General features: G+C 39.2%; 2 protein-coding genes across 19 annotated transcripts in view; one reads left to right on the top strand and one right to left on the bottom strand.

The window, feature by feature from the left end:
• The window catches only part of GFM2 (GTP dependent ribosome recycling factor mitochondrial 2), a 99,037-nt gene extending 85,729 nt beyond the window's left edge, over positions 1–13,308 (top strand). For 5 of the 18 annotated variants that reach the window (XR_009180164.2, XR_011646027.1, XR_011646024.1 and 2 more), the window contains 3 exons: positions 1,144–1,326; positions 1,939–2,121; positions 3,478–7,486. Coding sequence is in view for 3 of the 18 variants with exons in the window: in XM_058274808.2 (XP_058130791.1) it covers positions 1,144–1,326; positions 1,939–2,067 (312 nt within the window). In the remaining 15 variants the exon portion in view is untranslated. Of the gene's footprint in view, positions 1–1,143; positions 1,327–1,938; positions 2,336–3,477; positions 7,487–12,609 lie in introns of those variants that run through there. The other 13 variants (XM_058274808.2, XM_071208612.1, XM_071208609.1 and 10 more) reach the window with 7 other exon arrangements.
• On the bottom strand, positions 2,412–24,946 carry HEXB (hexosaminidase subunit beta). The gene is made up of 14 exons (XM_004447091.5): positions 24,606–24,946; positions 21,368–21,513; positions 18,536–18,601; positions 16,760–16,806; positions 16,418–16,528; positions 13,416–13,517; positions 9,743–9,872; positions 8,017–8,197; positions 6,444–6,530; positions 5,260–5,332; positions 4,267–4,441; positions 3,289–3,379; positions 3,041–3,145; positions 2,412–2,609 (listed from the first exon to the last, which is right to left on the bottom strand). Exons 1-14 carry the CDS (start codon positions 24,845–24,847, stop codon positions 2,546–2,548), a joined length of 1,620 nt encoding a protein of 539 aa, XP_004447148.2. The 5' UTR covers positions 24,848–24,946; the 3' UTR covers positions 2,412–2,545.
• Between the last annotated feature and the right edge of the window lie 1,555 nt (positions 24,947–26,501).

Raw genomic sequence — 26,501 nt, 5'->3', positions numbered from 1 at the left:
CTGCACGTGGGCCAGCTCACCACATGGGTCAGGAGGCCCTGGGGATCAAACCCTGGACTCTCCATATGGTAGGCGGATGCTCTTATCAGTTGAGCCACGTCTGCTTCCCTACAAAGTTTATTTTAAACAGAGAATGTTTTCATTTTTTTATTGTGTTGGGTTTTTTTCCATATTTTAGATTTTTCCATTTTCTCTCTTCTCTGACATGTGGTATGGGCTATAATTATAAACAACAGAAAGAGAAAAATGAGGTTTAAATATGAAGAAATGAATCTTCAATCAAAAGGAGACTACTACATGTTCACAGAAAGGCATTAACGTATAAGCTTTACTAAGAACCTTCTTGCAACATACAAGAGCTCTTAGACATACTTTATCACACATGTACAAGCAAATATTGAAGTACTTAAAAAATGTTATCTTTTTCACCCCTTCCCCTCCCTTTTCCCTCCTTCTCTTTCCCTCTCCCCCTACCCTGCCCTGCTGTTCTTGCTGTCTGTGGCCATTTGCTGTGTGATCTTCTTTATCTTTTTCTCTTTTCTTCTTCTCTTCTCATCTTTCTCTTCTAGGAGTCACTAGGATTCAATCCTGGGGACCTTTGATATGGAGAGAGGTCCCCTGTCAATTGTGCCACCTCAGTTCCTGGTCTCTGCTGCACTTCACCTCGACTCCCCTTCGTCTGTCTTTTGTTGTGTCATCATCTTGCTGCGTGACTCACTTGTGCAGGCACTGGCTCACTGTGTGGGCACTGGCTTACCATGCAGGCACTCATGTGGGCACTCAACTTGCCGTATGGGCACTGGCTTGCCACACAGTCATGCTTTCTCTTCATCACTAGGAGGCCCCAGGTATCGAACCCAGGTCCTCCCATAAGGTAGGCGGAGGCCTTATCACTTGAGCCACATGCACTTCCCAAAATACGGTAGGCGGAGGCCTTATCACTTGAGCCACATGCACTTCCCAAAATACTATCTTAAGAGTTAAAGCAAGCTTCTGTCTTTTTGCTTGAGCCCTCACACTTAAGAGTAGAGGTAGTATTTAAGCTGGTGTGTTGTTTTGTTTCTGGTTTGGTTTTTTTAACAGAAATTCAATTTCCAATTCAGGGAAAAGAGATTCATAGTTAACATTCTTTATTTTCTTTAGGCTCTGAAGAAAGCTGATAAGCAAGTTTTAGAGCCTCTGATGAACCTCGAGGTTATAGTAACTGCAGATTACCTCAGCCCTGTCCTGGCAGATTTGGCACAAAGAAGAGGGAACATTCAGGAAATCCAGACTCGCCAGGACAACAAAGTCATTATTGGATTTGTTCCCTTAGCAGAAATTATGGTAGGTACTTTGTGACTAAAAAGAGATATATATGCTGAACAAAGAAAGGCAATCAATAACCCCTGAAAGAAGCATCAGGGCATTGATTTAAACAATGCATATTAAGTTTCACCCATCAGGAACCGTTATGACTTTGGATTTAAATTGTTGGGGGGAAATCCCAGTGGGTTCCAACACCTCAGAGGGTTATTCCCAATTTGAACTAGAATGTTGCACCAGTCTTAATCACCATTTTTTCCCCTTCCATGTATTTATCCTACTTCTACTAGGTCAGTTCTAAGGTATGTGTCTTCTCCATCAGCCTCTTCTACTCTGGAGCAGGCATCTGAGAGTAGGAAAAGCAGAGTCATCTTGGCTCTTATCAAATCGAGTACCAGAGAATACATCTAACACGTATCTATACTATTGTTTTCTATCCTCCACAATATTTTCATGTCCAATTTTCACTGAACAAAATGGTATAAATGATAAGCTTGAAGAAAGTGATATGGCTAAGCTACATGAGTAAGTAACATCATCACCTTTCCTTAATAATGGTCAAAAGATTAGCAACAGGAAGAGAAGCTTGAGGCTTAAATTTGATGAAATAAATGACTTCATTATTTTGATTAGGGTTATTCAACTGTGCTTCGAACGCTAACATCAGGCTCAGCTACCTTTGCCTTAGAATTCTCTAATTACCAAGCCATGAATCCTCAGGACCAAAGTATACTGCTCAACCGGAGAAGTGGCCTGACCTAAGTAGGTCCTTGGAGATGGAGAGAAATTCAGACGCACCTACCTACTTCACTTTCAGTAAGAACAGCAAGTTTTATTGCTTTATTGGGCAAATAAATTATTTAAGCACATTAAGAAAACTGGCACTGAAGTTGCCCATTCTCATTTATGTAACAAGAAATGTGCTTTGATGTTGAAAGTAAATGTACCTGAACTATGTTGTGTATCTATGAAGCTACAACTGTTATCAGTAAAAACTCATCCCTTTGAAATATATCATTATCACAAGTTTTTTGTGGGTTTTTTGTTTCACTTTGTGTTACTTTGTTTCAAGCTTTTCTCACAAGAAAGAATCCATTCCTCTAATGTTCAATCAATAGAAAGATATGTTTTATTCCAAAAACAGACTAGCAAATCTTAATTTACATGATTTCAAAATCAGGTTGATCATGGTACAGATTGCCGTGGCTTTTTTCCCCCTCCTATTTTTCTTCTTTAAGACTCATATTTGCATTTTGTCCATGTCACAGTATCCAGTAAAAAGGGGTTCTGCAGCTATTCCACGCCTGCAGAACAGATAAAGTATGAATAAAAGATTTTAGGTTACTATAATTCATCTGCCATCTTGAAGAACTTGGTAGTTTAACTCAGAATCACTAAACCATGGCATTACTTAAAAAAAAAAAAAAAAAGGAAAAATTACTCAAGGTCATTAAATATTTTAACATTATTAATGATGGAGTTTAAATTATACCAGAACTTACTAGATCTATGAAACAGTTGTAAGTCCAAATATATCTTAAAACTTTTCATAGATATTATTCTCTTACATACAAAAACTTGCTCCTAATTTCATTTAAGTAAATGACTACTTCTTAAGTGATACACATTTCTATTTACAGCAGAAAAAAACAAGTAGTCAACTATTGCTGAATAAGAGGGTTAAAAAATCACACTGATCTTAATAGTATCCTAGCTTGAAAAATAAATACCTTACCTGACCATTCTGCAGCGGTGCTTTGTCAGTCTGACATAGGCCTCATTTATATCTCTGACTTTTTGGTGACTCCAGAGTCTCTCGCCAACAGCACTTGCCCGAGGCCTAAAATTTAATCCACATGTCCCCCAAAGCAGTTTAAATGCATGTTTTGCATCTAAATCATATGCTTGGGGAAATTCCCAGATGTCCTATTTGAAGGGAAAAGGGAAGCTAAGGCACTTGAATTCTTAACTTAAATTCCATACCATAATCTTGGAGTAAGGTTAGTTGCATCCACATATTCTCCCCAAAGACAGGCTTCTCCACCAATGATGAGTTTCTTCTGTTCCTCAGTACCTACATTAAAATGATTGAATTGATGGAAGTTAAGCAGTGGCAGTTCAAGGCTTATATACAAGAGGCAATACTGATTTCTCTTTCACTCTTTATCCTAGGACAATATTTCTCTCCTGTGATGACCAGGACCTCTGGAAATGTCCCTGGCACCAAAAAATCTGGCAAGATTTATATCTCTCCCCAGCCCATTGTGATTCATAGTGCTTGTTAAAATATGTAAACTAATGTGGTGGGCCAATATTAACCTTTTAAAAAAATAATATTACACTAAAGTCTAAACTACAAAACTGGACCAAGGAGAACTGCTTTTGATAGAGGACTGAGGGCTGAAGCTCCACCACTCTGACATCTCCCATCCCCACAGCCAACGATACCTAGTACTCAAAAGCCTAAGACCACACAGCCTGAAATCCACCTTTCTTAAGTGTCTTATTGGAAAGACAGTTCAAAAGAGGAGATACAAGGTAATACAGTCAATCATTTTCAAATGTGGGCAGTGAATAACAAGACACATCAATGAAAACGGAGCTGAAATCTAAAAGAATCTGTTTTTCTTTAAGGAGGTACTGGGGATTGAACCTAGGACCTTGTACATGGGAAGCAGGCACTCAACCACTTGAGGTACATCCACTCCCCAAAGTATCTACTTTTGAAGCCCTTTTCTTTAGGCAAGTATATGGTTTCTTTCACAAAATTTAAAATAATTCCATGCCAGTTTGTTTTTTTTTAAATAAACACCTCCCTCCTCACCTCCATTCCCCCCAAAAAAGCATCTTAAAATCAAAGATATAGTTTTAGTAGGTAATAATATATAGGTAAGGATTTCCTAAGTGGGAAAGTAGGAAAGATAACTACAAACCAAGGTAATGGTGGTTGCCTTCACTTACCTTCAAAATTAAGAGGTTCCACCTCATAGTATTTTCGCCAATCTTGTCCATAACTAATCCAATCTAAGTACCAGGGAGCAGCAAGAATTACAGGGAAGCCAGCTTTGGTAACTAAACTTTGTTCTTTATAATATTCTCCACCTTTCCATATTTCAACTATTGTGCCTGGAAAAAGCTATTAAAGTTGCAAATCATAACACATATTAGTAAATACAGTAGATAAAATTAGAAGTCCAAGGCATTACAGCTAGAAAAATAACTTTCTAAGATCCTTAAAAAAGCATATATACATTTTCTTCCTTCCTCTTTTCCCTCAGACTTAGGGCCAGATACTATTCATTGTAGGGGCTTAAAATTAGAAATGTAATCAACTTAAGTTCAGATACTCAAGTTTTTCATGTATATGACACGATATAGGTACCCTGAACTGAGGCTGAGATTTGCATTTTAGTCCCATTTCTGCCATACTACTGTTTTACTTACTCTGGAACTGTGAGAATGTTACCAACCTCTCTGGAAAGGGTATACTAATAGCTGCACTTGCAGATTTCTAGTTGCCCCACAAAAACTGAAGAATCCTTTTTTCACTTTTTTTCTTTTTACCATGTCAGGAAGACAATACCATTTCTTCAAAAGTTTATGCCAACAATTTTACTTACCACAGATCTACCCTAAGAACAATAAGGACTCATTTGTTGTTATTATGTTTGTTCTCTCCTGGAAAAAAGGACTTAATTCAAGTATTCCAATTTGTGCTTAATAATGAGAGACAGGGTAGGATTGGGGTGAGTGGAGGAGAGAGATGAGAAGGCACTAAAGAGTGTCAAGTCAATGGAAGAAAAGAAACAAATGTCTTTATCACTGGTCTTAGTCTATAGCTACTACCCAACAAAAATTTAAACAGAAGGGTAAATTGCTTGACTTAATGCTGGGAATAAATTTCTTAGTGTTGCTTCCTTTAAGACACTTGTATTATCAGAATCAGATGCTTACCTTCAGGCCATCATCAAAAACCTCTTGCCAGACTATGGCACTCTTGTTTGTGGTTGAAATAATTTTTAAAAGCCTAAGATTGAAAAAAAAATCACCAAGTCATTTCTGGTAACAAGCTTAATATTTTTAGAGCATGCACATTTTCTATGAAGGATTACTTGCAACATTGAGAGTTGCAACATTGCGAGGTGCCTTTCAGTCTAACTCAGCTTCATAGCGAGCCAGCTAAAGTCAGGTGCCTCAAGTAGTGCCCAAGTAGTTCCTTCTTCCTTGCACGTGACTGAGAACCTTACACAGTATAAGCATTTAATATTCATTTGCTAAGTGAATAAGCTAAGCATGCCCCCAAGAAAAAGTGACCCTAACCTAAGTTGACAAGCAATTTATAGCAATCTCTGGTAATTTCATAGGTATCTTTGAATGAAGGAAGCCATAATCCAGCCTATAATATAATCTAAATAGTATTCAACAGTTGCCAACAATCAGTCCACAACTATTTGCAAATATTTATACAGTGCCAGGATATTAAAAAAACAGAATGTATTGCATGAAAAACTAAATAGGAAAAGGTTAGAATCTGGGCTTGCCAAATGAATGGTATAGAACAGGGGTTGTTGGCAAACTACAGCCTGCAGCCTGTTTTTATATGACCCATGAGCTAAGAATCGTTTTTGTAGCACTGTCCGATAGAACTTTTTGTAATGATGGAAATGTTCTATATCTGTACTGTCCAATATGGTAGCTACTAGCCACATGTGACAATTGTGACTGAGGAACTAGATTTTTTCATTTTAATTAACTGAAATATAAACAGCTACATGTGCCTGTGGCTACGTTATGGGCAGCACAGGTAGAGAGTAATGGAAATGTTCCTGGAGTTGACAAAAGGGAATAAATACTAGCAGCTAGGTTATGGTGAAAACTTCAGGGTTGCCAGGACTTTGAGCTGAAGTCTTAAAACAGAGGACTGGGTTACTATATTTCAACAGTTAGAGAAAACTTACACAATATTATTAATATAAAGGAAGCAATGGGTATCACTTCCCTCTTTGTGATTTTCACAACATTTACACTTTGGGAAGGAATGAGGAAAAAATGAAAAAAAAACACAGTACTATAGCTAAAACTTTTATGAAACAAATTGTGATAGCAAAAATAGAATAACAGAGTTTCAAGTAACTTACTTCTGAACATAGAAAGATTGTAGTCTTTTAAAGTCTTTGCCAAAGCCTTTTTTCCTCATGAAATCTAGGATTTCTGGATTTGATTTCCTTAAACAAAACAGTGATAAAATCTCATTAAAAATTAAAAGTAGCACATATCCTTGACATCAATTCTGTAGATTTAAAATGATTAACGTTTGTAGGGAGTTACAAAAAAGTAAAAATAAAAACACATCACCTAAAAGCTTAGTTATGAGTCATCCTGTTTTCAATAGCAAAGAATTTTTTCCAGAAGCTGATTTCCCATAAAAATGGATTTCCCTTCTCCCTTCCTCTCTCCTCCAAAAAAAATTATTTGCAAGGAGGATTTCTATTGGGAAAATATAACCCACCTTATCCTTGCCCTCTTTCACTATAGTCTTTTAATCTCCATTTTCTTCTGCATTTTGATTCTCTTTTAAGCTTTTACTTTGTCACTGTGACAGTTTGAATTACAAAAAGAAAAAATTATGTTTTTTAACTACTCCATTCCTGTGGCTGTGAGACCCTTTTGATTGGACTACATCAGCCTCCTACTTCTGCCATCTTCCCCAAAAGAGCTGCTTTTAATCACTGCAGCAGTTTGATATACTTGATGAATTCCAAAAAGAAATATTGGATTATGCTTGTAATCTGATCTGTACCTGGGCATGACTGAGTTATGACTAGGGCATTGAGTTCCTACCCTTTTGTGGGTAGGGACTCACAGATTGAAGGCATGGTGAAGAACAGAGTTGATAGCTTTTAATGTTGGAGTTTTCATTTTAAAGTCTGATGCTGAAGACTTAAACTGGAGGCCTGGGAAGTCAGCACACAGAGGAAAGAGAAGCCAGCCCGAAGAAGGAGGAACCTTGAAGCCAGAGGAAAGCAAGCCCCAGGAGTGTAGGAACCCAGGAAGCCTGAACCCTTGCAGATGTCGGCAGCCATCTTGCTCCAAATAGACTTTGGTGAGGGAAGTAATTTATGCTTTATGGTCTGGTATCTGTAAGCTCCTATCCCAAATAAATACCCTTTATAAAAACCAACCAATTTCTGGTATTTTCCATCAGCACCCCTTTGGCTGACTAATAAAATCACCATCCCCCAACCAACTCCCCACAACTTTCTGATGATAAACAACACTTATTGAAATAAAAATGTAGGTTTGGTGGGAGCAGATGTGGCTTAAGTGGTTGAATTCCTGCTTCCCACATGGGAAGTCCCAGTTTTGGTTCCCAGTGCCTCCTGAAAAAGCACAAACAACAAGCAAAACAATGAAAAGACCAACTCGGAAGACGATAGGCTCAGTGGTCAAGCACCGGCTTCCCATATACAAGGTCCTGGGTTTAATCCCCGGCCCCGGTACCTCAAAAATAAAAATTGTCATCCCTTTTCTGGTACTTCGGCAAACTAAGACAGTCACTCCATCCGAATTTATATTCTCCAAAATCTACCATCTCAGGAGTTGCACTGCCACGTTTAGACCCTTACGAACAAATCCTCCATTTTCATGTGACTATCTCCACAGCTACTTCAAGTGCAACAGTAAAAGAAGACATTTGAAAAATTGTCATACCAACAATTAAAGTCCACTTCATCTCCTCCCAAATGAATGAAGTGATCTGGAAACACCTTATTAATTTCTCTGAAAAATTTAGACAGGAAGTCATAAGTTGTATTCAGAATAGGGTTTATGGGTCCAAAAGTCCCATACGTCTTTTGTCCAAAAAAACATGGAGTAAGGAGGTCTTTCTGACCTGGAAGAGAACATGAAGGAAGTTTTTTAATCTAAAAGACACAGCTTTGCACGATACTACTATTTTATTTTGAAGCTATAAGATTTTATATAGAAAAAGAAGCATGTTTACTAAGAGTTACAAATAAGATGACTGGAGAATTGTTTCCTGACTCCTAATCCAGTACCTCTTTGTTTCCCTTGCCATCCAGACTCCCTGAGAAACCAAATTTTTCATCCCCTAACTTCCTCCTCTAGCTTCTCTTGATTTTCGTATTGTGTTTAGGATATTGCCATCCTCCTACTCAGGAAATCTTCCTTCTCCCCCTGAAGCCAATCATTTACCAAGTTCGGTAGATTTTATTTCAACAATTTCTCTCAGTCCTGTCCATTATTATCCATTCCTGCTATCCTCATCCTTTGTAGGACTTCATTCTCTTTCCCTTTCTAATCTGTCACTTTCACAAAGGTTTTCACAAAGTATGGCTCCCGTCATGTTAATCCTCTGCTCAGAAACATTCACTGGTTTCCAGTGTGTACTTATGAAGCCCAAATTTCATCACACAAGGCCCTCTACAATGTACTTTTCCCAATTTATTTCTCACTATTTCCCATGTCTACCCCAATACTTAATAAATATGCTATATGCTTTATGTTCAGTATTTAACCCCCAAAACAATTACATGATAGCTTCTATTAATATCCCCAGTTTAGGGAACTGAGGCAGAGATCTTATATAAACATGTCCAACAGGATCCAGTTCATATGTGGCAGAAACGGGGTTCAAACCGAGACAGCCTGGCTCCAAAGCCTAAATTATTATTATTTTTTTTTTTAAGATTTATTTATTTATTTCTCTCCCCTTCTTCCACCCCCACCCCCCTCCCCACCACCCCGGTTGTCTGTTCTCTGTGTCTCTTTTTGTTGTGTCATCTTGTTGTGTCAGCTCTCTGTGTGTGCAGCACCATTCCTGGGCAGGCTAAACTTTCTTTTGCGCTGGGCAGCTCTCCTTACAGGGCGCACTCCTTGCGAATGGGGCTCCCTTACACGGGGACACCCCTGGGTGGCAGGGCACTCCTTGCGCGCATCAGCACTGCGCATGGGCCAGCTCCACACGGGTCAAGGAGGACCAAGGTTTGAACCGCGGACGTCCCGTATGGTAGATGGACGCCCTAACCACTGGGCCAAGTCTGCTTCCCTCCAAAGCCTAAATTCTTTACTACTGTTTAGTGCCTCCTCCTCTCTGCTACATTTTTTGCAGGCTTTTCCTAATGTTATTCCCTCTACCAGAAACATGAATATATTCTTTGATCACTCAAAGATATTTTAATTGTTACTTCATCTATGAAACCATATCTTGACTTCACTTACCATGTTCAACTTGTAATTATTACTTTATCTCTGTTTTTATACTTCAGGCAGTATCTATATATAGTGACTGGTTCACAGAAGACACCTATTACTTACTGAATATTACCGGTCGTAGCACCTTTACCAAGTCATAAAATAAGGGATGAAGGACCTCAAATGTTCACTTTTTGTGATATACAAAATACAAACTCCTTACCTTTTCCCCAAGATAGCGTGTGTCCAGGGGTATCAAACTCTGGTAAGACTCGAATCCCTCGTAATCGAGCATATTCAATCACCGTATGGACATCATTTGGTGTATAAACATGTAACAAAGAATAGCTTCCCTGTAAAAGCCACATTTATTAAAGTTAAAATGTGCTAAGTGGATTCTGTCCTGGAAATTGCCAACAATCCTGTTGCACTTTGATATCTGATAGGTGGTTCTTCCATTATTACAAGATGTTAAATGGTCCCATGTGATGTTAGGTGACATTTTAAACTAATACAGTTTACATGGTTTCAGAAACAGAATATCAGGAGCAGATGTGGCTCAAGCAGTTGGGTGCCATGGGAGGTCCTGGGTTCAGTACCTGGAGCCTCCTAAAGAAGATGAGCAGGTGCAGTGAGCTAATGCAATGAGCCAATGAACCAGCAGACACAATGAGCAGGCAACAGATGTGCCTCAAGAGGTTGGACACATGCTTCTTACTGGAAGTCCCAGATTCAGTTTCTGGTGCCTTCTCAAAAAAAACAAGACGAGTGGACAATGAGCAGAAACAACAAGCAGATAGATGAGGAAGTCATGGGGGGAGGGGGGGCATGAATAAATAAAAACTTAAAATATATATATATAGAAAACAAAAAGTTCATTTCTACTTTAAATTGCATACAGCCAAAGGATGAAATAGCCATTTTGGGGACCTTTGTCAAATGATGTGTTTACCATTTATTTTCAAAAAGATGTCACAACTAACTTTGATTAATCCCAGATTTAGGGATAGAAATATCTCCATCATTTCTTCCTATTTCAAGAATATCTACTACGATGTAGGTCCACCCTCATATAAGCATGCAACAGAAAATGTTTGACTCAAAAATGAAACCTATAAAAATTCCAAATTGTCCTTGCCAATTTTAGAGTCAAAATGTACACTTTATTATATCTGCTGTCTTCAACTTAAAAAACTCCCGCATAGATTCTATGCTATGACCTTGTTACTTTCAGTCTTTTTTATAGATTATTTGAAAACTCAAAATTTAATAATGGCTTAATTAGGGAAGTGGATTTGGCTCAAACCATGGGAGGTCCAAGGTTCAAACCCAAGGCCTCTTGACCATGTGATGAGCTGGCCCACACGCAGTGCTGATGTGTGCAAGGAGTATCCTGCCATGCAGAGGTGTCCCCCATGTAGGGGAGCCCCACGTGCAAGAAGTACGCCCCGTAAGGAGAGCTTCCCCACGTGATAAAAAGCACAGCCTGCCCAGGAATGGTGCCGCACACATGGAGAGCTGACGCAGCAAGATGACGCAACTAAAAGAGACACAGATTCCAGGTGCCACTGACAAGAATACAAGTGGACACAGAAGAACACACAGCGAATGGACACAGAAAGCAGACAACTTGGGGGGGGGGGAGCAGGGAAGTGGAGAGAAATAAATTAAAAATAAATCTAAAAATATAATAATATTGGCTTAATTAAAGACAAGGGTCCATCAAAGGTGTTATTACTATAGCACATTTCTCAAAGTATGGGCTATTAATGCTCACCTCAAAAGTAATCTTCTTTCCCCTCTTGTCTACCCTCAAAATCAAATTTGTATCTAATCAAGATTAGATTTAACCATCAATTTATAGGAAAAAGAGGACAGAAGAACGTTAGATGACACCACAGTATACAATCCACAAAACTCAGTGTAAAAGAAACTACAGATCAAATGACTTAGTTTTTTCAACAACAAAAAGCCTACAAAGGAAGAAGTTGGAGAAAGCACAATAGATCAAAAAGGGATTAATAGATACTGAGCACAAAGCATGACCCTTATTTATACCTTAGTTCATATAAATAAGAGGTTTTTAAAAAAGGAGTGGGGGAAGGAAGTGTGAATACTATTGAGTAGTTGATTATTTTTAGGAGTGATAATGGTATTGTGGTTATTTAAAAACAATTTTTATAAGTGAGATGATGTCTGGGATTTGTTTCAATATAATGGGTCAGGGTATGGGTTGGTGGTAGTATAGGTAATAAAAGATTGGTCATGTATTGATAAATATTGAAGCTGGGTGATGAATACATGGGAATTCATTAAGTTATTCTACTTTCATATATATTTGAAATTTTCCATAATAAAAACCATACAAAAACACAAGTGCTGCTAGCATTGGAAAAAGATTTGGCACTGGCCAGAAAACAAAATTTAGAATCCTGACTCTGCCTCTTCCTAACTACAATTTTAGACAAGGCACATCCATCTCTGGATGTGCTCTACTTTTTTTTGTATTAGAAGAGCATTAAACCAGATGATATTGAGGGTACCCTCCTAGCTCCATTGATCTATAACACAGTCAATTTAAACACTTTCCATCAAGGCCACAGTTCATTTCCAAGAAAGAACTCATCTCTGAAATTCCCTATGTCATAGTTTTACAGACGAAAAAAAATTATATGTATCTAGTATGTTTAATTGATAAATGTATGTTTTTATTCAACTGTATCTTTTTATTTTTAAATTACCATTTATATTTTCATTTATTAAATGTACAAAATAAAGTTTAAAAATGGGTTAGAAAAGTCTTTATGTAATTCAAAACAATTCTGTTCAAAGCAAAGATTTTGATGTACCTTTTCTGTAGTCTAAAACCTTTTAAAGTTTATTATATTAAAAATATATAAAGCAAAAAAAAACCCAACAAACAACAACAAAGAGCTGGGCCACTCAGTAACTATACTTTTTTTTCAAGATTTTTTTTCTTTTTCCTCTTCCCTTCCCCCATCCCTCCAACATGCTGTTTTTGCTGTGTCCATTTGCTGTGTGATCTTTTATATCTATTTCTCTTTTTATCTTCTCGTCTTTCTCCTCTAGGATTCGATTCACCAGGATTCGATCCTGGGGCTCTCTGATGTGGAGGGAGGTTCCCTGTCAATTGCGCCACCTCAGTTCCTGGTCTCTGCTGTGCTTCACCTTGACTCTCCCCTTCATCTCTCTTTTGTTGCATCATCATCTTGCTACATGACTCATTTGCATGGGTACTGGCTCACCACACAGGCATTCACGTGGGCACTTGGCTCACCGCACAGGCTCTGGCTGCTGCGTGGGCACTCAGCTTGCCACACGGGCACTCACATGGGCACTCAGTTCACCACATGGACACTAAGCTCACCGCATGGGCACCCACATGGGCATTCGGTTCACTGCGCAGGCACTCAGCTCACCATGCAGGCACTGGCTCGCCACGTGGGCACTGGCTCACTGCACAGGCACTCTTTCTTTTCTTCTTTTTCACCAGGAGGCCCCGGGGATCGAACCCAGCTCCTCCCATATGGTAGGTGGAGACCTTATCACTTGAGCCACATCTGCTTCCCAAATATACTATCTTAACCTTAAGTTATTCATTTAACGCTTCAGGTCTCCTATATTCTTTAAATTTTTTAAACTGTATTTGTACTACCCAGAAATTATTTACAACAACATTTACAGTAGCATAATAATAACAAAAATGTAATAGTTTTATGGATCTAAACTGCTGAGCCACAGCCTATTAAAAGTTTTTTAAACTACAAACACCTAACTTTCGTGCTTTAATTCTATACGTAAACATTTAAGCTATTAATGAAACTACCAAAGATTTCTGTAGACCGAGACTACATACAATAACACAAATTACTTACTTTATCGCTTAACTTAGGAAAAGTGGTGCTCTGAAAAGGGAAAGACTGATCATCGACTATGTGCCAGTGGAGAACATTAAACTTGTTAAAAGCCATGGCATCCTGCAAGCAAACATGTTTTTAAAAAATTATACACTGCAGATACAACACAATCTATATTCTACATGCGTGATTGCTTCCTTTTAAAATTTATTTTCAGCAAGGAAAGAATGCAGAAGAAATATAAATTCATAATCTCACATAAGGAATGTCATTATTTAAAAAGCGTATTTACAATTCATATTTATTCTAGAGAGTAAGCTATAACTTTGTTCTATAGAAGGAGAATAAGCTTATTGAGGCCCCGTAAGTATTTAGGGGTCTGCCAAGAATGGGAAACTGCTTTTCTTGTCTGCTACTGTTCTCTTTTTGGAAATGGAGCAGAGGAAAAATGAGGCATCCATAAGGTACCAGAGCTTATATTTACCACAATTCAGAAATTTGGGGCCCAACCATTATTAATGAAAGAAATTCGATACAAACTCAATGTAATTCCAAACAAAATTCCCAGAAGTTTTTGGGGAGATCAATACTGATTTTATGTGTAATCTGGGGGAATAAACATAATATTTACATAAAACTTAAACTATTTAAAAATTTAAAAAAAATAATAAGTAGGGAGATATGCCTTCCCAGATACCAAAATTTATTATCTCCCTTCCCCTTATCAGGGCTGAAGGGTTTGGCTGATGGCAGTTGGAAAACAGGTTACTTATAAGAAAATTGTGCAAATAAGTAATTATATTATGGATTCTGAGATTTTTCTCACTGTCAGAGAAGGGAGTTTAAAACACAGAAAGTAGGAGGCTAGAATAAACCCTATGATGTGGAACTGGAATTAAAAGGTATGAGTTTGAACCATAGTTTTTAATAAAGACAAGGGGTTGGCAAACTCTATATGAAAGGCTAGATATTAAATATTTTTGGCTTTGTAAGCAATGCAGTTTCTTTATATATCCTGCCATAACCCACTGAATGTACGGGGGGGGAGAGTGTGAACTACAGGGTAAACTATTATCTATGTGGTGCAGCAGTGCCCCAAAATGTGTTCACTGAATGTGATGAGTGTGCCAAAATGATGGTGTGAGAGGAGTGGGGTGGGGGTTGGGGGGTATACAGGAACCTCATATTTTTTAATGTAATTTTTTTTGGTGATGTATGTATCTTCAAAAAAATACAATTTACAAAAACGATGGGGTGGGGTATATGGGAACCTCTTATGTTTTTTAATGTAACATTCTTTGTGATCTATTAACTCTAATTTTTAAAAAGTAAAAAAAAAACAAAAAAAACTGACATAAATGAAAAATACATAAATGAAAGGTGAAGGGATAGTTCTACCTCACACTAAAATGCCAACTAATAAATGTAGAAGGAATGATGGAGTTCGAAAAAGCACCATTTCGCAGCCATCCTAGTAATAACTGATTTAGGCAAGAATCATCTATGGGTGAAAACTTGATGAGTGTGATGGTTGGTTTGGAGCTATGTACCCCAGAAAAATATGTTCTTAAACTTAATCCATTCCTGTAGGTGAGAAATTGTACAGATCTTTTGATGAGGTTATGTCAGTTAAGGTGTGGCCCAACTCAACAAGACAGGCCTAAATCTTCCTACTGGAGTCCTTTATAAACAGACTGAAATTCAGAAAGAAAGCCAGAGAGAGAGCAGCCAGAAGTTGAACATCAGTGCAGCCCAAAAGAGAAGGAAGAGGCCAGGTGAGGCTACCATGTACATTGTCATGTGACCAAGTAGCCCAGGAGTAAGGGTCACTAGCAATCAGCTCCAGAATGCCAGTCTCTGGGAAGAAAGCATAACCTTGATGATCCCTTGATCTGGACTTCTAGCCTCAAAACCATGAGCTAATAAATTCCTGTTATTGGAAGCAGAGGTGGCTCAAGCAGTTGAGTGCCCGCCTCCCACAGGGGAGGTCACAGGTTCGGTTCCTGGTATCTCCTCAAAAAAACAAGCAAAATCAAATGAAAAAACCAACTCAGGGAAGCCATTGTGGCTCTGTGGTTGAGCACCAGCTTCCCACATACGAGGTCCCAGCCCCTAATACCTAAAAAAAGGAAAAAAAAAAAAATTCCTGTTATTTAAGCCACCTCATTGCATGGTATTTGCTTGAGCTCCCAAGAAAACTAAAACAAAATATCTTCCCATAAGATAATTATTGATAAGTACAAAATAGTTTTTAATTAACTTTACAGTGGAGAAACCTAGCAGTTAACATTTTAGCTGGGTGATAAATGTTAATAACACGTAACAGAATAAATAGACATGCCACTGATAATGCTGCAGTGAGAGGAAGTTAACATCGCTTCTTTATTCCTGTCAATAATGCATAGCTTGAATTTAATCGTGGGAACAGACAAACTCCAAATGAGGTATATATATTCTACAATTGAGGTACATATATTCTAGACTTCAAAAATGTTCACAGGAGAAAAGAGTTACTGTCAACATTCTCGCCAACCCCTACCACTCTGGTTCCATATTTCTTTGGGTTTTTTCCCTAGGTATAAAGCAGTTCCTACATCCCTTTCTATGCCGCTTAAAAAAAAACAAATCGTGGTCACAAAATTAAAAGATACTAACTAGAGGTACTGTGGCCATACATTTCCAACCCAAAGTGTAGACAAATGATCTGAGAGGTGGAAGTATACATAGAGGGCCAATGGGCAGTAGTATGTAAAACCCTCTCTCACCTATCACGGCTGAATCTATCTTGTGCCCTCCCAATGGAAACACTACATGATTCCCTCAGAGGAGCTTCCACTTCACAGCTGAGGAAATAACTTTCCAAGAGGAGGGAAGAAAACCCAGTGCTTATACTTAGTACATGAAAAATGAATACTCCTGTTCGTAACTACACAATAGCATAAGCAAGCAACATAAAGTAAAAACATGAAGGAGGCACATCTTCAAAACAGTAGAAGGATTAGAATAAAATAAGTACCTACCAGAGTTTTAAGAATACTCTTAACTGGTAGAAAGTGTCTGGATGAATCAATTAAAATTCCTCTATGAGGAAACCTTGGAGAATCAGTAATGTTCCCTTCATTTATGGTAAACTATAAAACAAAAAAATTTAATTTTAGAATCTTCTCTTGACTTGAGCTCAATGAAGACTGATCTAGGAAAGTGCTGGATAAAAGATTTAGGAAAAAAATGTGAAATTCACATTTATCAGCTAAGATAAATATTTGGGGAGAAAAAATTTGCAGAAAGCAATAGCTAAATAGCTTTCTAATAGTAATATGGCTAACCAAAGATTTTTAGTAACATATAATAATCATACTCACCGTCCCAAAAGAATCTTGATAAATTAACTGGCTAAAAGTCTCTAAACCTGGGGAAATTGAAAGTTATTGTATTAATTTATAAAATACAAAGACAATAAAAGTTTTATTATCCAAACATAGACTCAAAACCAGATAAGGAAACAGGATTATATAGTGTTATACTTTACACCCTCTAAAGTATTTTCTGAAATCCAACCTCAACATAAAAAAAAAAAGTCTCTGTTGTCTTTTCTATTTTTCTAATAAAAATTTTTTACTTCATTTGTACCAATATACTCAGTTTTGTCTGAAGGATAAACTCAAAAAGAATAGTGACTTAGCAAAACAAAAAACTAGTTCCTTAATAAATTATTACTGTAGCAATATGAGAAAGAAATTTTATGATCACATATTACAGCTATTTTAGAAGGTACCTAAACTTAAAAGAGGGGGAAAAACGGCTTATAAAACCATCATGAAACTATAAATAAAGGTCCAATTTACAACTTACAGTGTTTTACTTATAACTGAAATGACTATATCATGAACATTTTTTACTCAAGTGGATTGTTCCCTTAACACTTTTCTACAGGCCAATACCCCTCACTGCCTTTGATTTTATCAGGGTTTATTTTCTAGCTGGCAACTATATATCATGGGAAATTTTTAACTTTAAGAGTAGTTCAAAGTTGTTTTTATTACACTTTTTTTTTTTTCCCCCACAAGTACTGGCTCACCCTGAGAATAATTTGGAATTTTCTGCTAAGTGCAGAATACTCAATTATCAGTTTGTAACAAGTTATTTTGAAAGCCTGAGAGTACACGGAATCTAGTCACTGTAGGCTCTCTAAAGTTCTTTCTCTATTTTGATGGGAATCAGGACAAACATCAGTATCTGTTCTCCCTAACAGACCCCAGGTAAGACTGGCAGGTCAAACTAAGGAAAGCTTAAAACGACATAACTTTATACAAAAAATGACCCGAATGATAATGGTTACAGTTACATTTGCAGTAAATATCTATATATTTTTTCATGCTCTATTCCCATGATATAAGATTATAATCATTACATTGTTACTATAAAACACATAGTATAACACAATTATTTTATTTTAGATAAGGCTCAACCTGAATCAAATCCAAAGCCTTTTTTGATTACTGTCATTTTGGTTGATTAGCTCACATTAATTTTTTTTTTCCTTTTGAAAAACACTGATATTTGAAGTCATTACAGCAATATCTATCTAGATAGAATAAGAAGTAAAAGAAACTTTTGAGCAGTAAGAATAAATGTCCCAATACTCAAACTTTGAAATTCAGACACTAAAATACAAAGGACAAGATTTTCAGGTTCTTGTCTTCCCACTGCCTCCAACCAACACTAAAGCATATTTACCTTTCCACACTGTTCATATAAACTTGGTTATCTGTTTCTATAGCCACAGGAATTTTAAATGGGGAAAGGAAGATGCTTGTTACTAAAAGCAGCAAGAAATGATAGCTGATACAAAATCCCTAATTAGAGCAGGTGGGAGCCATTTATAGCTCTATAAATGTTACAATCCCAAGGACATCAATGAATCACTGTGCTGTAGGTATATAATAATCCTCAATCATTTTTTAAAAAGGTCAAATGATGTTTCTCCCATGCTTTAAGTGGTACATGTTTAATGGAGATCATTTTGCAACTACTCGACAAAGCCTTCTTCTATAAAGAGTCCAAGGAAGCAAGTTTTACTGTGCTTGATTTCACAAAGCATCAACTGAAAATATTCAATGAAACTGCATAGAACTTACCTCGTAATACTCCCCAAACTTTGCTGGCCTTGAGTGTAGCCACTGGTGCAATCACAACTAAATCATCTGTATTGAAAATACATACATATATATATATACACATATACATACATACATATATATATATAATTGTTAATACTTCAATGACACACAAATTTCCTAAACATATAATTGGTATTTCTGGATCTTTTTTTTCCCCTCGAGCTACAGACCTGTTTCTCCAACTGCTTCTTGTGAATATCCACTTAGATATCTGCCCTGTAGATTCCTTAAAGTCCACATGCCCAAAACTGAAATGTTTCCCTCCTTCATATTCTACACAATTCCAGCCTACCCTTCTCCTATGTTTCTCATTTCAGTGAGTCACAGCACCACCATCCAGCCAGTCAAGTTGCTCGTCAGAAACTTGGGGGCAGGAGGATCATTTCCATGATTCTTCATTTTCCCCTCCAGGATATCTGTTCTCTTCTACTGCCCCTCAACAGAGTAATATCGCAGTTCAGCCAAGATTTTAGGTCAAAATTGCAAACATTCCTCAGGTGCCCAAAATTTCTTGGTGAAGCTTCACAGATCACTTGCCTCTTCTATTCCCTTTAAGGCCAGAGAGTTAGCTCCACTCTTCCCTTCTCCTGAGTACCTCTACTTGTCCTGGACCCACCTTCCCCCAGTGTCATCATAAATCTACATTAAAACCCACTCCCTAGATCTCTTCAGCTTAATATAAGATTTTTTTTCAGTCTTTTTTCCTATTCAATAGAAAGCTTCTGGGCTAGGAGGGGGCTAATCTTTCAGTCTTTAGAATTTTACTCAGCCCAAGGTTGACCCCATAGCTGTTTTAGTCTTTTACAGAGACCTGGGAAGAGTAAAACCCAGATTAAGTACAGCACCAGAGGGGTGCTGGTACAGACTGAGAGCTAATGGGTGTGACCCGTAAGGACTTTGCCACAGTAAGGACGCTCAAGGACTGGAGATTAATGATTTGCATACTACATTCTCTGGGCTGGATAATCACCCTCCACTACCACCACCCAGACTGTCACAGGATAGTTGGCTGCAGGTAGGAAAAAGCTCTATCAATAGTCAATAATTGTGTGACTGTCTCAGGTGACAGTGTTCTGACAAGGTAAACCCTGTTCATCAAAACACTTCAGTGATGAGTTAGCTAAATACCAGGCTAAGATTAGGACGACAATCTAACCATAGTTCCTCTTTTTCTTATTTTTTAAAAATTAGACAAGTTGTAGATTTATAGGAAAATCATGCAGTTCCCATATAACATCCTATTTAGTAACACTGCATTAGTGTGGTACATTTGCTACAATTCATGAAAGAACATTTTTATAGTTGTACTATTAACTACAGTCCATCCTTTACAATAGAGTTCTCTGTATTGTGCAATCTTTTGTTTTGTTTTGTTGTTTAACCCTGTTCCCTCTTGATATCAAATTATTATTCAGCTACCCAGAGCTGTTTAAAAATCATTTTTTGCCACCTTTTGATTTCTCTCAGAAATAGTAAGCACAAAGACTCATCTGAAAACATTAACATGTTACTTGTACTCGATGTTGATAAAAAACTTAAAACTAGCTATCCTTTCAGGATAAGAAGAGTTTGCAGAGCTGTCTTGATGACAAGATTCTCCAATCTCGATACATTCCATTTTCTGAACTTACAACATGTCATCTATACTTCTGAAGCTAACAGACAGCAAAGATTCTTTGGCAATTCAATGACCATTGTTATCTCAATTCAGACTGCAAAACATAATTCAAAGTGTCTGAGTGCTGAGTGTCACCTGAAATCACATGGCTGATGTTGGCAAATAATTCCATTTCTCTTCTAAAAATGGAAGAGAAAGTTATTTTCAAAGGGATATATTATTATGAAATTTCATCCATACCAAGAGGACAAAGAGATGTACTTAGCTATCTATAAAGGATTCTGAGGACAAAGGAGGCACTCCTTTCTCTAAGATAGGCAGTATGTTTTCCATTTTTAAACCCAGTTCACCAGTCTTCTCTCTCTTGCACTAATTTATATTACCCATGTCCTTATATTGCCCATGTTCCTCTTTGATTCCTTGGTGTACTTCTACATTATTCCCAGCAAATACACCCTATAGGAAAGGCCTGTCCAACTGTTTATTTCTTCCAAAGCAATGTGGGGAAAGCCACAGAGTATAACGTTTAAGGTAACAAAAAATCAGATAGCTAAATATTGATCATATTATCTATTAAATGAAACAGCTCTATCCACCTGCCCATCCAAATTCTGCAGTTCTCTCTGTCAAACTGGATCACAAATATTGATCATGGATATACGCATATACCTATCTTGAAAGATGAAGGTTATTAAGAAATCACCTATATGTCCAACTATAAGGGATTAGCCAAGTAAATTATGACACATTCATACAATGGTAAAACATTCCTCAGTTGTTAAAAATGATGCTACAGAAGAATATTTAGTAAAATACATACATGTATAAATGTTTTGCTATGTAAAAAAAGCAGACTACAAAAACAAGATGTATAGAATTATCCGGTTTCTCTAACAGTGCTTATCACATATTTATATGTGTAAAGCATGTAACTTATTACTCTGCAAAAAACATCCATATGAAATTATGGTAGTTAATGCTAAGTGCTGGGATGATGAGACATTTATTTCCTTCTCTTCTGCACTTACTGTACTTTTAAATTTTCTATAATGACTATGATACTTTTATAAGCACACTTTAAAAGTTATCTTAAAAACACTGGCCAAGAACTCATAATAATTTCTGGCACTGTAATGAGCATTGAATACAACACACATTAAGTAGGTACTCACAGGATTCATCTGAAGAGATACTGGGGAAAGCATTACACTCTGAATCAAGGGTAACTGTGACAAGAAGTTGCTTTAACTCTGTTGCAGGAAGAAATTCAGCAGGGTCATGTTGCCGTTTGTAGGGACCAAAAATATAGTCATAATATCTGTGTGAGAAGTAAATTTAAGCAAATTTTAAACGCATTTTAGATGAAATTTTAAACACATGTCTTAGTGGACTTTGTAGTGGATTCCCCAAATCCCTATAACCCAACATAAGACCAACTGGAGAGTCAACCTAAGCTGCACATTAGAATCACCTGGGGAGCTTTTTGAAAATTCTCTCTCTCTCTTTCTCTCTCTCTCTCTCTCTCACACACACACACACACACACACACACACACACACACACACACATTCCCAAGTCACTCCAATGCAGCCCATTTAAGAACCAGCAGTCAAACTAATTAGGGTAATTCCATGTGAACAAATTCTGTGCAAAGGGGATGGGGTAGGGGGAGGGCCTTTCCGGTATGTTCTAAGAGGGCCACAAGGAGAGACAATTTCTCTTCTTTCTCTGTGTGTGCTACGTGGAGCAGTTGCAGCCACACTTGATGATGACAAAGCAGAGGTGAACAGCGTACAGATCCCAGATGACAATGTTGAATCACATAATCAACTAGCCCTGAAATATTTCCTACCTTTGGGCTTTCTGGTGTGTGAGATAACGTTTTCTTATTGCTTAAGCCAGACTGAGCCAGAGTTCCTATTACTTGCCATCAAAAGCATCCTAGGTAATAAATAAAAAAGATCACCAGCCCACAGAATTCTCCCTAGGACCTTTAAAATTTACCATCTGTTGGTATCCAAATAGCAGGGAAAGAGAATATTAAATAAAAATTTAAAGGTGCTAAAGGATAAAGGTCAAAAAGGCTTCAGGGCAGCTGAAAGCCAGAAGGCTGTACATGATCCATATGTGTAAGAATGTCTTATGTTTTCCAGAGAAGGAAGCAGAGGGAGGACTGTTCCGATGAGAATGGAAGTATGTTGCAGGTCATCAGTGGGAGAGCGGAAAGGATGAGAGTGCTGAGGCCCCTTCTCAAAGGAAAACTTTGACAGATTCAAAAGGAAATTAAGACCTTGACAGATTCAAAAGGAATTAAGGCCATTAAGACCTGAGCTGCTAGCTTGTCCCAAACAAGGAAAACCTAGGCCCTAAATATTAAAGCACTGACAGAAAACTCAAAGGGCTCTGAGGCAGCAATGCCCAAGATATTTGGGTGAATATCAGGAACTGAGGGAGGGAAGCTATTCATATATTTAAAAAAAAAAAAAAAGTAGCATGTGATGGGCCCTGGTTTAGAAGGAAGGAAGCAGCTGTGCTAGTAGCAGACCAAACTGCCTGCCCACAAAACAAAACATACCATTTCAAAGCAGGGCTTGTGGTATAAATTGGGCTCTTCAGAGACAAGGACCACATGACTCTGAACAGGGGGCCCGCCTGTTCACCTGCCACCTAGAGCTTGCTGAACACCCCCGACTGTTTCTAAATCCTTCCAAACCCACTGTCCTTTAAATCAGGGTTAATACTCTCTCCCAAGGTCCTAAAAGCCTCGCCTGAATGCTTTCGACTCTTAATGATGAGGGCTAATGTTGTGTCACCTACTCCCTAACAACGCAAGATATAATTAGTAACCTCCTAACTTGCAGGCAGTGAATTACTCTGTAAAGTGTAGTGAGGCAAACTGTTCAGGTATTTACCTGCACCAGCAACTGCAAGGCCAAGCCTGGCTTTTTACCTCATCTCACAGCTGATTCAATACCTAGTTATCTAACTTGTGTTCATGTATGTCACTGGGCTTTTTTTGGCCATACTCCATCACTTCACCATATTACTAAGTACTTGTTCTTCTGGCAGAATAGCACAGCAAGAAAATCCAATTTTACAAGCTGAGCCCCGAAGTTGAGTGTGTTTGTTTTCAAATATTTCCAATACTAGCTATAAACTTCCTTTAGAGGACCTTCAAGTATTTTTCCATAACATCCTTCTCAACATCCTAAGGAAACTGACTATTGTGACTTTAGTTCATCCCCCAGACTCTAGTCACCCTACCCTATTTGCAGAGTCAATGTCAAAGGCTCTTTGGAGCATTGTGTTTTGGGGTAACAATAGCCAAGAAAACAATCTGCCTTTGATACCTTGGGCCTGTAAGCCTAGGAGCTCCAGACATAGCTGGGGACCAGAAAATATCACACCAGCCTTGCTTTCTCCACCAGCTGTTTGGTGGTCTAGGAACAAGACAGATCTGGGGAAAGGGCAGGGCAGTACAGCCAGCACCAAGGACACCTTCAGAGCACTATCCACCTTCAGGACATTCCCACCTACACAGGTCTCACACTAAGGAGACAGCAGGTGGCATGTTTAAATATCTCTCCCAATGCAATCTGCCTTATAAACAATGTGATTATCAAAGCTAGAGCTGTAAGCTGTTTCCCCTATTATGCAAATTCACCCTGTCTATAGCCAAACGTGTTTAGAGGTGAGGTGGCTTTGGAAATGTAAAGGGCTAAGTAACTAAAGGTTTTCTAGAGGGGTCTGTGAAACAGGAGGCTGGAGAGCAAACTCATGGTGTTGGGAAACAAAAAGAAAAGCAGATACTGCCTAAGAAACGGCGATTTTGGAAGGGAGTTTTCTTGGCCGTCTGAATTGTCAGGAGGACATCTGGGGAGGGAACAGGGAGAGGAGATGGGTCTATCAGTGTCAGCTAACCAGCTTTGGGGATCCTAGTTCTCCCAGGAGGAACTTGTGTAAACTCATCTTTCTCCAAAGCAGCAGCTGCCACTCCCGTCCGCTGCCCAGCACCCGAGCGTAGGGGTAATTGGCGTCTCCTCCATCCTTGGCATTCCTCCTCCCCAGGCCTGCAGGCCACTCCTTCCACCAAGAATCCCATACTCAAATCAGGGCCCCTGAGCACACGGGTGTCCCCGAGGCAGGATGGAGGAGGGGAGGAGCCTGCGTTTGGGTCAGTCCTGTCTGAACCAGCTCTGCCCTGTTTCTAGACCTGGGACTCTGGTCTGCTCGCCAGACGGTTCCGGATCTGCGCGGTGGGGATAAGGACGCCGCCGTCCGTGCGGGGAAGTGGGAGCCAGGCGAAGTGCTGCGGCCGTGCTCTCCTCGCCCACCCGCGGCCGCACGGAGCCCGCGGGGCTGTCCGGCCCTCCCACCCCGGCGAGCCCGGGCGCGCCCTCCCGAGCTCACCGCCGAAACGCCTCCTCCAGGAGCGAGCAGGAAGGGCCGGCCGTGGACTCCGGGCCGTGAGTGATGGAGAAGCCCCCGGAGGCGAGGGACAGCTGGCGCGGGAGCATCTCCACGGAGAGCGGCAGCGGCCACAGGGCAGGCGCGGCGGAGGCGCTCGCGGCCCGCGCCGCCAGCAGCAGCAGCAGCAGCAGCAGCGGCGCCCACAGCCCGCGCGCGCGGCGCCAGGCGCAGCGCCGCTCCATGCCGCCCGCGCGCTCTGGGCTCTGCCGAGCTGCGCCCGGGCCTCCGTTCCCGGCTCCGCGCTCCCCGCCGCCCGCGTAGGTGGAGGAACGCCCCACATGACCGCCGGGTCAGGTGACAGCGCCCCGCCCCGGCTCCGCCTCGCGCTCCTCGGGGAACCCTGCCCCTGCCACGCCCCGCTGACCTTCCCACCCGGCCCAGACGCCGGAATGGACCCCGAGACTGGCCCCCGTCAGAAGCGGAAACCAAGCAGCGGCCTCAAATATAAAATGGAAAAACTAAGGAAAGAGCCTGGTGAGCACAGCTTGGGACGCCAGCTCAGTGTCAGCTAGTGGCCCTGGGCTCTCCTGAAAGCCATTGGTGGCAGCAAAACCTCAGAAGCGTGTGAAATAACGCTTCTCGTTCCCACTCTCGGCCCCAGATTTCAGGTAACAGAGGCGGTGATTTAATTTATTTGATCCCAAGTCTAGACTTTGATATAACAGCAATTCAGCTTTAATAATAAAACCTTCGATTCAAAACTCCCTAAGGCAGAGTTCTGAACAGGTGGGAAGTTAAAAATTTTTGCAGAAGAAATACCGTGAGAGAATACCTTGGCAGAGAGGCGGAGAGGACTGCTCAAAACTGCAAAAGGACACCGTGGAGGTAGTTAATTGGCAGTTGATGCCAAGAGGAAATACATTTGTTACAAGGGATTAGTATTGTCAAAGTATCATTTAAACGTGATGCAGTTCACAAGTCTCAATAAGTTTAAACATTGATTATACAATGTATTTTCTCTGACCACAAAAATGGATAGAAATCAATGGCAAGGGAGAACTGGAAAACTGAAAATATGTAGAAATTAAACAATACACTCAAAACAACCAGTGGGTCAAAGAAGAACACACAAGAGAAATAGGATGAATCTTGAGATGAATGAAAACGAAGAGTACAACATACCAAAACTTTTGGGAAACACTGAAGGAGTGCTCAGAGGGAAAGCTATAGTTGTAAAAGCTTACATTAAGAAACAAGAAGGACCTCAAGGCAGTTTTATAACCTTTCATACATAGAGGAATTAGAGAAAGAAGAGCAAACTAAACTCAGTGAGTAGAAGGAAGGAAATAATAAAGATTAGAGCAGATATAAATGAAATAGAGAAGAGAAAAACAGAATCAACAAAATTAAAACTTAGTTCTTCTAAAAGATCAATAAAATTTACGAAACTTTAGCTAAACTGACAAAGAAAGAAAGAGAGAGGATGTAAGTAACAAAAATCAGAAATGAAAGGAGGGGGGACACATTACTACCAACTCCACAGAAATAAAAAGGACTATTAGAGGATACTATGAACAACCATACACCCACAAATTACATAGCCTAAATGAGATGGACAAATTCCTAGAAACACACAATCTACCTACACGGACTCAGGAAGAAATAGACGAGCTCAACAGACCAATAACAAGTAAAGTAGTGAATCAGTAATCCAACAAGGCAAAGCCCAGAACCAGATGGCTTCACTGGTGAATTTTAACAAACATTCGGAGAAGAATTAACACCAATTGTGCTCAATCTCTTCCAAAAAAATTGAAGAGGAGGGACACATTTCCAACATTTCCTAACTCATTCTTTGAGGCAAGCCTCACCCTATACCAAGGCCAGACAAAGGTG

Source organism: Dasypus novemcinctus, chromosome 2 (assembly GCF_030445035.2).
Source record: "Dasypus novemcinctus isolate mDasNov1 chromosome 2, mDasNov1.1.hap2, whole genome shotgun sequence".
NCBI lineage: Eukaryota > Metazoa > Chordata > Mammalia > Cingulata > Dasypodidae > Dasypus > Dasypus novemcinctus.
The sequence above is the reverse complement of the archived record's forward strand: the minus strand, read 5'-3'. Positions and strand labels throughout refer to the sequence as shown.

Bases quoted from the DNA above. Each gene is read 5' to 3' on its own strand.
- HEXB (XM_004447091.5), bottom strand. From the start codon at position 24,847: ATGGAGCGGCGCTGCGCCTGGCGCCGCGCGCGCGGGCTGTGGGCGCCG. The intron at 16,529-16,759 runs GTGAGTATGATT...TTTGTTTTATAG, and splicing joins ATCAAGATTCTTTTGGGACG to TTTACCATAAATGAAGGGAA. The intron at 2,610-3,040 runs GTAAGGTATTTA...TCTGTTCTGCAG, and splicing joins CACCGCTGCAGAATGGTCAG to GCGTGGAATAGCTGCAGAAC.